We start from the raw sequence: 13690 nt of genomic DNA on the forward strand, positions 1-13690 counted from the left end.
GGTACGAACGCCCGGCAAAGCGCGGTCGTAAAGTACGCTTAAATATAATATTTTAATTCTTGCAGATTTCGTATTATAGAGTTAATGTTCTATCGATTTTTATATAATATAAAGTCGCGATTTCAAAAATAAAACAATATATACCCATATGACTTGGATGCATTAGCTTGAATCGAAACCAAAATAAAAACTTATGAAAAAAATATATGTATATAACTTGAGTTCCTTCAATCATAATCGAAACCGAAACCAAAACTTATAGAGAATTCTCGATAAAATTATTAAAAAAAGTAGATGATGTAAGTGCTATAAGCTATAATCGAAACCGAAACTAAAACTTATGAAGAATTATTGGTAAAATTATTTATGACAAGTAGTGGAAGTACATAACAATTAAACGACCCGGATATAAGCGTGATACAGAAAAAAAAAAGTACGCTATTACTATGTAGATTGGTTGGTTTTGTGTCATTTATTATGTTTGATTCGCCGACTGTGTTCACACCCGTTTTCTACAAAAGGATTACCATTTATCAAAGTCCAAAAGATATTCAGGGATAATGATGAATGTCAGGTGGCCGACAAGAAAACACTGTGATGATCAATGATGGTGAAAATTGGTGGGAACAGGGCCGTTCAATAAGAACTTTAGAGTTGGATTGGACTTGAAAACAATCATGTTGCGCACAGCTGGGAAGCAACCTCACGGGACCGCATTCAATAGATGAGTAGTTCTAGGAAAGACACTTTGCAGATGAAATTTACGTTTAGTTTTAGGTATAGATAGAGATTAAGAGGACATATTGACAGTGGTTGTAGATGATGAGTGTTTATTTAGAATGTCTTACGGAGAGGGACCAAAGATTGAAGTTCAGTCAAACATCAAACTTTGTACAATTCTAGTCAAGAAGGACTGCCTTACCGGTGAACAAGGCTTTCTTTTGCCCAGTCCTATGAGATCAATCCCCGCAGACATTACCTTATCTCTTTAAAAAGGAATCGGTTTATTGCCAATTGTAAGGTAGTCCCGGAACCAACACGTTGTAGCTTTAGTCATAAAGTAGACAAAGAATAGAAAAGCACTCCAACTCACTTTTTCTTTGTAACAAGGACATTTATTTCCTCATTGTTTTCTTTACTAGTGACGTCATTTCGCATGCATTAGCATACCGCAATCCACACTATGTTACACGATCACCTGAGGCGTGTAAGTGCGAAGTGTATGAGAGTTATTGAAGATTTTCCAGAACGTATCCATAGTATGCTTATCACTGAACGACGATAAAACAATTTCTGAAACATGGTGGGCAAGTCAGGCATAAACCAGAGTTTGTTTGTACCAAAGATGTTAGAATTGCATAAATCATTATTGTACCACAAACAACGCCGGGTGATGCCAGATAACCTTGCTAGCCTTGGATAGATTGGTAGTTTGAAATAAAATTCTAGTTGAAATAATTGTTTACAAATATATAAACTAAAAAGATAATTTTTAAAGAAATAGTATAAACAAGATGGGTTTTAGAACGATTAAATTAATAACAATAATTTTAAAAATAGGTCTGACCTCTAGCAATGTGACGTAGTCTGACGTAGAGATAATTTAAGATGACGTGGATCTTAAAATGAGACGTAGAGTTTGAGTTAGAGGAGTTGGGTTTTTGAAGTTGACAAGAGAAGTTGGGTTCTCCGAACGACCAGGAGGCGGGTCGAATCCAACAGACCGGAAATGTGAATAAGAACGGTGCTTACAACTCCGAGAAGAAAGTTACTACCGGAAGTAAAGAAGGATGAATATTATTTTATCGATGAGTTCTGTGTTGGTCTTTTTCTTTATTCCAGGTCTGATGGCCCAATCCAGTGAACCAAGTACCGGTTAAGTGGAACCTATCGGACAAAAAGGTATTGTTTTCTTCAATGTTTTTCTAATAGAAAAAAATACATGGACTGGATTCTTGGCAACATTCTCCGCTCTAACACGTTCAGTCCGGTTCTCGAGATCTCAACTCGACTCAACTCGCTTCCGACCTCTTCACTGCCGGCCTTATATTGTCTCATTCATGAAAATTAAGACGCGATCGAACCTGATGATTTGTCGCTCTTCTGTGTCCCGTCGGTCGGGTTTCGAGTTCGCACATGCCACCCTTAGCAGTCCGCCTCCATGACTGCAGTCACACTAACATTTTCCCTACAGTTTTGCAATCTGTATATATCTTGTGAACTGCTCCATTAAATGCCATACACATGTTGATATAGCCACAAGACGATCAATACAAACACATATATATATATATATATATATATATATATAGTTATACATACACAAACCCAAATATATCTACCGACGTTTGAAACCCTGTAAATGATATTTAATAAAACTTATAATGTTAACATGTGTCACGAAGTTATTGACTATTTTGCACTTCGTATTCAAGTGTGATTATCATTGGACAGTGATGAAATAAAAAAAAATATTGGACATTCATAACTGAACCTTAATTGATAAGTAAGAGTGAAGCATATTTGTACTACATATGGTTAGATTGTAGAAAGAATTGTAAATTTTATGAACTGTTCCTTAAATAGTATTTGGGGTGGAAGTGGTACACTTTATAGCTGATGATCTGCATATTATAAGTCTCTGTTCCCGCTAACATTTGTACTTTTGAGGAAGGGGGGCACCCAGTATAATATAAATATACAAATCAAATTCTGAATGTTTTATCAAAAAGACCTATAAATGTTTTTGTAACTTAATTTTTACCTACCATTATCAGAGAGAATGATGTTGACTTATGAAGCCGGGCAATACTGGGTTTTCGGAAAATAACGAAGAACGGCTATGGTGGATAATGAAGCCGGGCAATACCGGGGTTTCTGAAAATAACAGGCAAAGTCTTTTGAGGTAAACGCGTCCCAATTTTCGACCGCTGACGTAGAATGACATAAGTCGAATCAAACAAAGAAAATTCCGATTTATGAAATGATAATAATAAAAGAAAGCGTTGCGTCAGAAAAAAAACAGGACAGAGAGAAAGCAAGCCTGTCAATAACGGTTGTGTACATATTTTCGCAGTCGGCCAGTCGTCGCTAACCTCATCCCATCTCTCGCTCTTCACACACACTATATGTCAAAATAAAGGCATTTTGTTTACATCAACAAGGGAATCGTTCGTTTGTTATTCAAACAAATATACATACGTACGCATTGGAAAATTTTATATCTACATTTCAAGACAAACTCGTTCGTATACAACAATGGTATCTAAGTGTTTTTTAAAAACTAATTTTCGTTGGACATAGTTTAAACTTGATTAAATAATTTAATCCTTAAATATAATACACTATTAGAAAAATATCTCATTATGTTATAGGCTTACTTTTTGAAATCTTTATTACCAATAAATTAATTATGTAGTTGTGGAACAAAAGAGAAATTATCTATCTATCTATCTATCTATCTATCTATCTATCTATCTATCCATCTATCTATCTATCTATCTATCTATCGACCTGGCTATCTATATATCTTTATGTTTGTTTATCTATATATCTATCAATCTAATTGGAAGTAAACAAGAGATGAGATGTGAAACTATGTTTTGATAAAAGTTAAGGTGTAAACTGGACAAGTTACACCGGAAGCATCTGATCAAATGATCAGAAGTACGTGTTTGTTGTCACGTGTTCTAGTTAGTTGAGGAAATAGGGGAGTTGGAAAAAGGACGTCAAACAGAGCGGACGTTTTAAAGCAAAGATATTCACTCCCCATTCTGCAATCGGCATTTGGGAAGTAATAAAAAAAAACTATATAAAACCAACCATAGTCTTGGAGTTGAAATGTTTTCGTGCAAAGATCCCAGCTTCCATTCCAAAACTGATGAATTTCCAGGTGGACCAAAAGACTAACGACGCAGTTGAAAAGTTGATGAGGTAAGTCGAAATACATGTATGTTATGTCTCTCTCTCTCTATCTCTCTCTCTCTCTATCTCTCTCTCTCTCTCTCTCATACACACACACTAAGAAAATGTTAAGAACGCACACCTAGACGATCACACAACATAAATAATCTGCAACACGATAACTTAGGATTCAAGTAGTAAAGAAGCCACTTTATAGACATTTAGTAACACAACGCACAATAACACGACGTATATATGAACATCAGGTCAATAATATTACCTATACGTCTTTTTGGTTGTCGTGCCAGTCCCTTTTCAAAGGAGATATCGAACCTTGAAGTTACCACTAAAACAAAAATGCTAGGCGAGTTAAAAAAAGAAAAAAAGGCAAAAAAACAAAAAAAACAAAAACAAAAACAAAAGCAAACAAAAAAACAACAACCAAAAAACAAATAAACAAACAAAAATAGACAGACTGTTTAAAAAAGAGATGAAAATACAAAAAGTAAGGAGAAATAAAAGGCCTTAAGGAAAAATGTATATGATTTATAAGAAGAAAAAAGAACGGTACACATACATATAGACACAAGGAAAGGAAACGAAATATATGTTATTTATTATTAATTAAATATTAATATTTATTAATTATAAAAGTAAAGAGAAAGTAAATAACATATGCACATCCACGAATATATTTTTAAAGTATAATTAAGAAAACGGAGGGCATGCCGTAATCGGCTACGGAAAAATATGCGAGAAAAAAGAAACGAAATTTTTGATTTTTAAATATGAAATACGGAAACAAAAAAGAATAGAAAACTAATTTTGATGCGAAGATCGTTGCACACACCGAAAGAAGAAGAAGAAGAAGAAGAAGAAGAAGAAGAAGAAGAATATTAACACAGACAAGGTGAAAAAAGAAAGAAAAAGAGAAAAGTGAATTTTAGTTACACAGTGCAAGTGTTTATTTATGGAAATTGCTGGCAAAAATTGCCAAATGTTGTTTTCATAGTTGTCAATCAAATTGTTGTCAATCAAATTATTGAAAATCAAATTATTGTAAATCAAATTATTGTAAATCAAATTGTTGTCAATCAAATTATTGTAAATCTAATTGTTGTCAATCAAATTGTTGTCAATCAAATTGTTGTCAATCAAATTATTGTAAATCAAATTATTGTAAATCAAATTATTGTAAATCTAATTGTTGTCAATGAAATTGTTGTCAATCAAATTATTGTAAATCAAATTGTTGTCAATCAAATTATTGTCAATCAAATTGTTGTCAATCAAATTATTGTAAATTAAATTATTGTAAATCAAATTGTTGTCAATCAAATTATTATAAATCAAATTGTTTTAAATCAAATTGTTGTCAATCAAATTATTGTAAATCAAATTGTTGTCAATCAAATTACTGGAAATCAAATTGTTTTAAATCAAATTATTGTAAATCAAATTATTGTCAATCAAATTATTGTCAATCAAATTATTGTAAATCAAATTATTGTAAATCAAATTGTTGTAAATCAAATTATTGTAAATCAAATTTTTCTCAATCAAATTGTTGTCAATCAAAGTGTTGTTAATCAAATTATTGTAAATGAAATTGTTGTCAATCAAATTTTTCTCAATCAAATTGTTGTAAATAAAATTATTGTAACTCAAATTATTGTCAATCAAATTGTTGTCAATCAAATTGTTGTCAATCAGATTATTGTAAATCAAATTGTTGTCAATCAAATTGTTGTCAATCAAATTATTGTAAATCGAATTGTTGTAAATCAAATTGTAAATCAAATTATTGTAAATAAAATTGTTGTCAATCAAATTGTTGTCGATAAAATTTATTGTAAATCAAATTGTTGTAAATCAAATTATTGTCAATCAAATTATTGTCAATCGAATTGTTGTCAATTAAATTATTGTAAATCAAGTTGTTCTCAATCAAATTGTTGTTAATCAAATTGTTGTAAATCAAATTGTTGACAATCAAATTGCTGCCAATCTAATTATTGTAAATCAAATTGTTGTCAATCAAATTATTGTAAATCAAATTGTTGTCAATCAAATTGTTTTAAATAAAATTGTTGTAAATCAAATTGTTGTAAATCAAACTGTTGTCAATCAAATTGTTGTAAATCAAATTGTTGACAATCAAATTGTTGTAAATCAAATTATTGTCAATCAAATTATTGTAAATCAAGTTATTGTCAATCAAATTGTTGTAAATCAAATTGCTGTCAATCAAATTTTTAAAATCAAATTGTTGTCAATCAAATTTTTTAAATCAAATTGTTGTCAATCAAATTGTTGTCAATCAAATAGTTGTCAATCAAATTGTTTTAAATAAAATTGTTGTAAATCAAATTGTTTTAAATAAAATTGTTGTCAATCAAATTGTTGTAAATCAAATTGTTGTCAATCAAATTATTGTAAATCAAGTTGTTGTCAATCAAATTCTCGTAAATCAAATTGTTGACAATCAAATTACTGTCAATCAAATTTTTGTAAATCAAATTGTTGTCAATCAAATTATTGTCAATCAAATAGTTGTCAATCAAATTGTTTTAAATAAAATTGTTGTAAATCAAATTGTTTTAAATAAAATTGTTGTCAATCAAATTGTTGTAAATCAAATTGTTGTAAATCAAATTGTTGTAAATAAAATTGTTGTCAATCAAATTGTTTGTCAAGAGCAACAGTTGATGTTTTTTTTTGTTTAAACAAATCGAAGCAAGAAATGTGACGAATTTTGTTATAATTGCGTTTGTTCCCTGTTGAACTTTTTAGCTTTCATGTTTAAAAAAAAAGACAATTAAAATCGAATTTCTTGGCTTTATTAAAAAAAGGAGTAATGTATGTAGAATTATTTGAGATTGAAGTATAATTATTTTATGTATTAATGGCTGTATCTGTTTTAAGAAAGATAAATGTTTTATAGTGTTTTGATGTTTTTAAGAAAAAAGATGTCGTTGTTGATGACGTGGCGTCCAGCAAAGTTTTTTTTAGTAATTAATTTAATATATATATATATATATATATATATATATAAATATATATATATATATATATATATATATATATTGGGAGGGATATATATATATATATATATATATATATATATATATATATATATATATATATATATATATATATATATAGTTGAATGGAACGAGTGTTAGATAATTATATTTGCTGGATAATAATAAGTGATTTTCAGCCGACCCCAAAATTGTGCTGACGTGGAAGTTTTGAGATTTACATATCTGTGTTTTTGTGTTTTGAAGTTTTTGTACTTAGTGAAATGAGACTTTCGTGTTTGACTGTTGATAACGGAACCATTTTTTGTTTGGAACCGATTATGTATTTGTTGAACCATTTTTGGCAAAAAAAAAAAAAAATCTTGTTTTTGTTGTATTGTGATTCTGTATTTTCTTGGCAGAAAGAGAAATCGAATGATTTTTGTCTTGTGGGGTTTAATTAAATAATTATTAAATTTTAAAATAAGGAGATGATGTCAATTAAAAGAAATAGAAAAAGAGAAATAAATAAATAAACAAATTAAGCAATATACCGAAGTAGGAAATAGGAAAAATGACAGACTATGGGATTATAAGATGTAGAGGTCAGCAATAAATTAAGAGTTGAATAGAAGGGGTTTGTAACGGCGGCATTTTTAAAAAATGTTTTCGGGGTGAGTTGCGATTTTTTAAAATTGTTTTCGGGGTGAGTTGCGATTTTTTTTTTTTTACTGTTTTCAGGGTGAGTTGCGATTCTTTTTAGAAATGTTTTCGGGGTGAGTTGCCATTTTTTTTTTTTTTACTGTTTTCAGGGTGAGTTGCGATTTTGTTTTTTACGGTTTTCAAGGTGAGTTACGATTTTTTTCTTAATGTTTTCGGGGTGAGTTTCGATTTGTTTTTTTTACTGTTTTCGGGGTGAGTTGTGATTTTTAAGCCCGAAAAATTGACCCCTCCCAATTCGCTGTAACACACGTTGACGAGAGTACGTCTGCCTTATTCGGTAATTTTTTTTTTTAACGTTTTCGGGATTAGGCGCGATTTTTTTTTATGTTTTCGGGGTGAGTTGCGATTTTTTCTTAATGTTTTCGGATTGAGTTGCGACTTTTTACTGTTTTCGGGGTGAGTTGCGATTTTTTTTTTTACTGTTTTCGGGGTGAGTTGCGATTTTTTTTTTTTTTACTGTTTTCGGGGTGAGTTGCGATTTTTTAAGCCCGAAAAATTGATTATTGAGTGATTATTTTCAAGATTTCATCGATGACGTATAGTATCGACGGAGAGCGAAGATGCTCCTCGCATTAAGAATCTGTGTTCTGCATGCTTTGGTCAAAATAAGGGCTGACTCCGGTTACCGGCTGGAGTACAAATTTCTCCACACAGCGAATACGGCAGACGTATTCCCGTCAACGTGTGTTATGGCGAATTGGGAAGGATCAATTTTTCGGGCTTAAGGATCCCTAAACAGGTTTATGAAGGGGCGTGATGGCGGTTGAAGTCCATTACGATGTAATCATTCTGCTGCGATGAGAAGGTGTATAAAAAGGATAGTCTGATGTTTTGACCATATAAGTTGAGGTATAGTCAAGAGTATCTTGGTCATTATAGTGCTGACCACCAGATAGAATAGAAGAGGTTTTCTGTTGTTCCCCAAAATATTATTAGAGTAAAGAAAGGTTAATGATGAAAAGGGTGTAAGGCCTGATATGGGAAAAATGTTTTGGTGCCACCTGTGGAAAGAAAAGCTGGTATGTAAAGCCATGGACGATCATTGTCCGTGTTGTTGAGGCAGATGGACCTCGATTTTCGTTGTTCGGCTGATTGCCGAGGATTTATCGACTACATGTAGTGTCGACGGGAGTAAATGATACCCCTGAAATTGAATTTGGGTTCGTTAAGAAGCCATGGGGTCACAGGGACTGTGATGACTTTCGAGGGTTTATAGTGGCTTCTTCACTGTTTGAACCCCAAGACAATAAATGTAAAAATGGGTTCTAAATTTACAGAAATTAACTAAGTAAAATATAAACAAAAATTAACTAAGTAAAATATAAACAAAAAATTAACTAAGTAAAATATAAACAAAAATAACTAGATCGACCTTGAGCAGTTGCGTATGTGACAGAGAAGGTCACGTTAAGTAAGGAGTCTTTTGATCGGCTGTGTCACCGCGACTGACAGGTCAAAGAGACAAGGAGTTTAGTCAGTCGAGAGTTTGAGCTTGGCCACCACAATGAACAGACGAACTCTTCAAAGTCCGGGAAGCGGGGCTAGAAAAGAACAAGCATGTAGACCCGTAAATAGACTTCTGAGAATACCATTAAAACAGCTGAAATAAATTTATATTTTAAAAATATAAAGTGTTGTTCTATGGCTTCACAAAAGAAGAAAATTCAGGTGTCTATAATCGTTTGTGTGTTGGTGGTTGCATATTTAATCACAGAGCCCAGCAGCGAAGACAGAACTCCCGGAAAAGAAAAGGTATGCAGTATCTTTTTCTAATATATCCACCTTTTATATAACATAAACATTTATGACACTCTTGTAAAACATAAACGCTTGTGATAACCTCTCTATACAACATATGTCTATACGCCGATTTGATACTTGACTATGCAACAAAAGGCCAGACAGACAAATCCACCTAGAAACTTATGATGATTCCTTTTTTAGACAGCACGGATATGATCTACATGCACTTGGTTCCCACCGGAGAGACAGTCAAGAAGGAATACTATGTTGAGGGTTTAAGAGAGTTCAGGAAGAGATTCCGTCGATAGCGATCAGCATTCTCTATATTGGGTTAGTGGCATTTCCACAAGGACGATGCACCAACTTGCAATTCCATCAGCGTCGCAGACTACTTTACCAAGACGAGCATCAAGACAGTTCCTCACTATTATCCAAACTCCCGGTGACTTTTGGTTCTTCTATAAGCTCAAGATAAACCTTAGATGCTGTCGTTATGAGACGATTGAGGCTGTGACAAAGGTCAGTGACACGATCACGCAAGAGAACTTCCATGGGCCTTTCCAGAAGTTGATGGAACGACACAACAAGTGCATTGCAACCGGAGGAGATTACTTCGAAGGGGAGTTGAGTTTTATGTGTGTACTATTACTAAAAATGTTCACATGGAAAAAGTCTGGAAACCTATTGAAGGTATCTAGTATATATGTTTGTATGAATAAATGCGAAAGTTTTTATCCCGTGTATCAAAATAATTACGAATAAAAAGTATTTCAAGTAGAAAACTTTGCCAAACGATAGCGACATGGCAAAGTCAGCTAGCACCCCCCCCCCACACACACACACACATGCACACATACACGCACACACACGCACACACACGCATATAAATTCTGTTTCAATCAAAGCCTCTGAATGAATTAGTGGAGCACACACACAAACATACACATACATACACATCACCTATTAATAGCATCATCATCTCCAATGACTATGCCGTTCGAGCAATTGCGGAATCACGTGACACTGACAATTCAAAATTGCCGGCCATCGATATTTCCAGGATCCATTGGAGAGTGTTTGCAACTTGCCAACATGAGCAAAGGATTTCTTATTTCCTGATCCGACATTTCCGAGACGGAAAAATGAGCAGGTTTGGTTTGAGCACACAGGAAACTTCCGGCTATTTCTCGTCTTTACGTCTCCCTTTTAATTCGGCAAACCTACGCATTTAACCCATTGAAATGTAATAATTCATTGGAAATGTTATAAATGGACATTATAATTATGCCTACAATATGCCCTTCTCGCTCTTTTTACCCACACGCACACACATATGTATAATATGATATAAGCTCAAGGTAAACCTTGGATGCTGATTTTTACACACACGCACACAAATATGTATAATATGATACAATTTATAGAAAAATCACCCACTTACACTCCAAGAATTCAACATTAACAACCAATTGGTGTACGCCCGTTTCTGAGACGATAAAATTTTATTGAAATAAAGTTTCTTCATGAGAACAAGGAGAAAAAAATATAAAATTTAAACATGATCAAGACTAAAGTACCGATAGCAAATGATTATACAACAATTCATGATTTTTATTATAAACATTATCTTCACTAACATATAGTTCTAGCAGATTTATTTCTTCTACCATTAAGATAATTACATTCAGTATTTTGTACACTTGTGCATTATACCTATGCGTGTCCTTGCAAATTAAAAGTAAGCTTACTATTTATCTGTCAAAGTTGTTATTCCCTGGCTGGTTCTAGACTTTTACGAAGAAGCTATAATAGCACGATCTCCAGTGCAAAGTTGTCATATTCATGGACGCATCTGCAAATCTAAAGGTGGCTTGACCACGGCATTTTAGAATTCACAATGTTAACATGCGAGTACTCTTACTAGAAGGAAAGTTTTTGTGTCAAATGTGGATGTTCATGTGGGACTGAAACTGGTTAAACAGCCACTTACACAGCCGCGCAGGATTTAGCTGAAGAGTTGGCGAACTTCTGTCAAGGAGAAGAAATAACATATATATAAGAAATAGTATATATATATATATATATATTTATATATATATATATAAATGTTTTTTTTATTACCGTTTTATCTGTTTGGTTACATATGTTTCGGATGTTGGACCATGTTTACGATCCAACAGCCTCGTCAGACCTTACAGAAATGGTTGTTAGTATTTGGAAGAAGTGTTTTAGAAGAAATACCAGAAAAAAAGAAAGGGGGAGGTAAGAGGTACATATGTAACCAAACAGATAAAACGGTAATAAAAAAATAAAACACATACTTGCTCTGCAATAGTATTGAGCACTCTGTTCAGGTTTTTACTAATTACCAGTTTTACCATATATATATATATATATATATATATATATATATAAAGGTGAAATTGTCTGTGTGTGTCTGTCTATCTGTGTGTGTACATTTCCCTACCAAATTACTCAGTCAATTTTCAGTCTACAGACTTGAGATTTGACATAAGGGGCATTGAGATTTGGGAAGATCTTTTTAATCGTTTTTCGGCCAAAAAGTTGACTGTCAATGAGTAAAAATTCAACGATTGAAATCTCTACCAAACTGCTCCGCCAATTTTGGGTCTAAACAATTGAAATTTTAAATGTAGGTTACTTGGACATTAGTCCAAACTTTTAATTTGATTAGAGCCCAAAAGAATAAATTTTATGGAGTCAAAATTGGGGTCAAAGTTAAAAAAAATAACCTCTGTGGCCTCTATCAAATTACTCAGCCAATTTTTGGTCGAAGCATTTAAAATTTTACACAAAGTGTATTCAGACATAAGGCAAGATTTTTATTCCGTTTTTGACTAAGAGGTCAAAGTTCAAAAGATTTGACCTTTGCGGTCTCTAGCTAACTATTCAGCCAATTTTGTGTCTAAAATTTTAAATTTTACATAAAGGGTATTCAGACATACAGTCATTTTTTAAATCAGTTTTTAGGCGAAAATTTATCTGCAAGGAGACCAAAGTTGAAATATTTGACCTTTGCAGACTTTACTACACTCTCTACCAATTTCGGGTTCAAACACTTGAAATTTTAGATACAGGTTTCTTGGACACGGATTTTGCATACAAAAGTATTTGATGAAACTACAAGTAAATCAAAGATCTTACTTGATAACAAAAATGCTTTTGTTATCGAGTTAGATCTTTGACTTACTTGTTGTTTCATCAAATACTTTTATATGCAAAATCCGATCTCGCATTTTGCTAATTCCTACCCTCTGACGAGAAGGAAAGTATTTCTTCGAAACTCTGCGGATTAAGGACTATCCACTTATCAAGTGTTTCCTTTACAGATTAAATATGTCTTTAACTCTTTTTCAAAGTGTTTTTAACATGTTTTATTAACTGTTTGCTCGTATATATATATATATATGTACATAAAGTTATGAACAGTACATAGGGCCCGAGCAAACCCGGGGTGAACTGCTAGTATACATATAAAAGTGAAATTGTATGTGTGTGTTTGTGTGTTTCTGTGTGTGTCTGTGTGTGTATATTTTCCTTCCAAACTACTTACTGGCAACACAATTTTATTTATATTGATGGTGATATAGTTGATACCGTTTCTAGATCAATAACATAATTTAACATAAATTAGCAATACGAATGCAACAAAAAAAACAAAACAAAACAATAAAAACAATATTATTAATTAAAGAATGGAGATTAATTGATACTGCTTTTAGATCAGTAAAATTTGAAAATCCTAACTCTTGTTCTAAAGGATTAAATCTAAAAAACCAAGGCGAACCTCCACTTTCATTGGAGTAAAACGTATTTGGAGCTAAAGAATATATTTATTATTAGAATACTTTTTAATGGGATATGTATTATTATTAGATAAGTATTTAAGAACTTAATTCCTGAATTGATATTATTTGAATTAAAGCCATATATAACCTCATAAAATTATGGTTGGATGGCAAACGTAGGTTAAATCTTTGGTAATAAAACCTGTATCATGGTTAAGATATGCATTAAAAACTTATATTTTGAATAGATTAGCCTAGATTTAAATGATTTTGATTAATTAATAAATAAATCATAAATGCATATTAGGAATTTACCAAACTTAGAAATTAAAACATTAAAATATCGAACGGCTTGAGTTTCTTCCCTTTCAACGTTATGGATACATTTAAGGATTTTGGGAACTTATAATTCAACTAAATCTTTAAAATTTTGCACGTACAGAGTCACCTCCCTTTCTACATCGAAAATATCCTATGTTCGTAAATCTT

The 13690-nt window shown here is 32.2% G+C and overlaps 1 protein-coding gene across 1 annotated transcript; it reads left to right on the forward strand.

The window, feature by feature from the left end:
- Positions 1-5603: 5603 nt before the first annotated feature.
- On the forward strand, positions 5604-6385 carry LOC145292394 (uncharacterized; the record flags this gene model as incomplete). The annotated part of the gene is made up of 2 exons (XM_080138722.1): positions 5604-5667; positions 6294-6385. Coding segments are annotated over 2 exons (156 nt in total), but the record flags the coding sequence as incomplete, so codon positions are not given.
- Between the last annotated feature and the right edge of the window lie 7305 nt (positions 6386-13690).

The sequence above is a fragment of the Euprymna scolopes genome, chromosome 13, assembly GCF_053919585.1.
Source record: "Euprymna scolopes isolate OS-2025 chromosome 13, ASM5391958v1, whole genome shotgun sequence".
In the NCBI taxonomy this organism is placed as follows: domain Eukaryota; kingdom Metazoa; phylum Mollusca; class Cephalopoda; order Sepiida; family Sepiolidae; genus Euprymna; species Euprymna scolopes.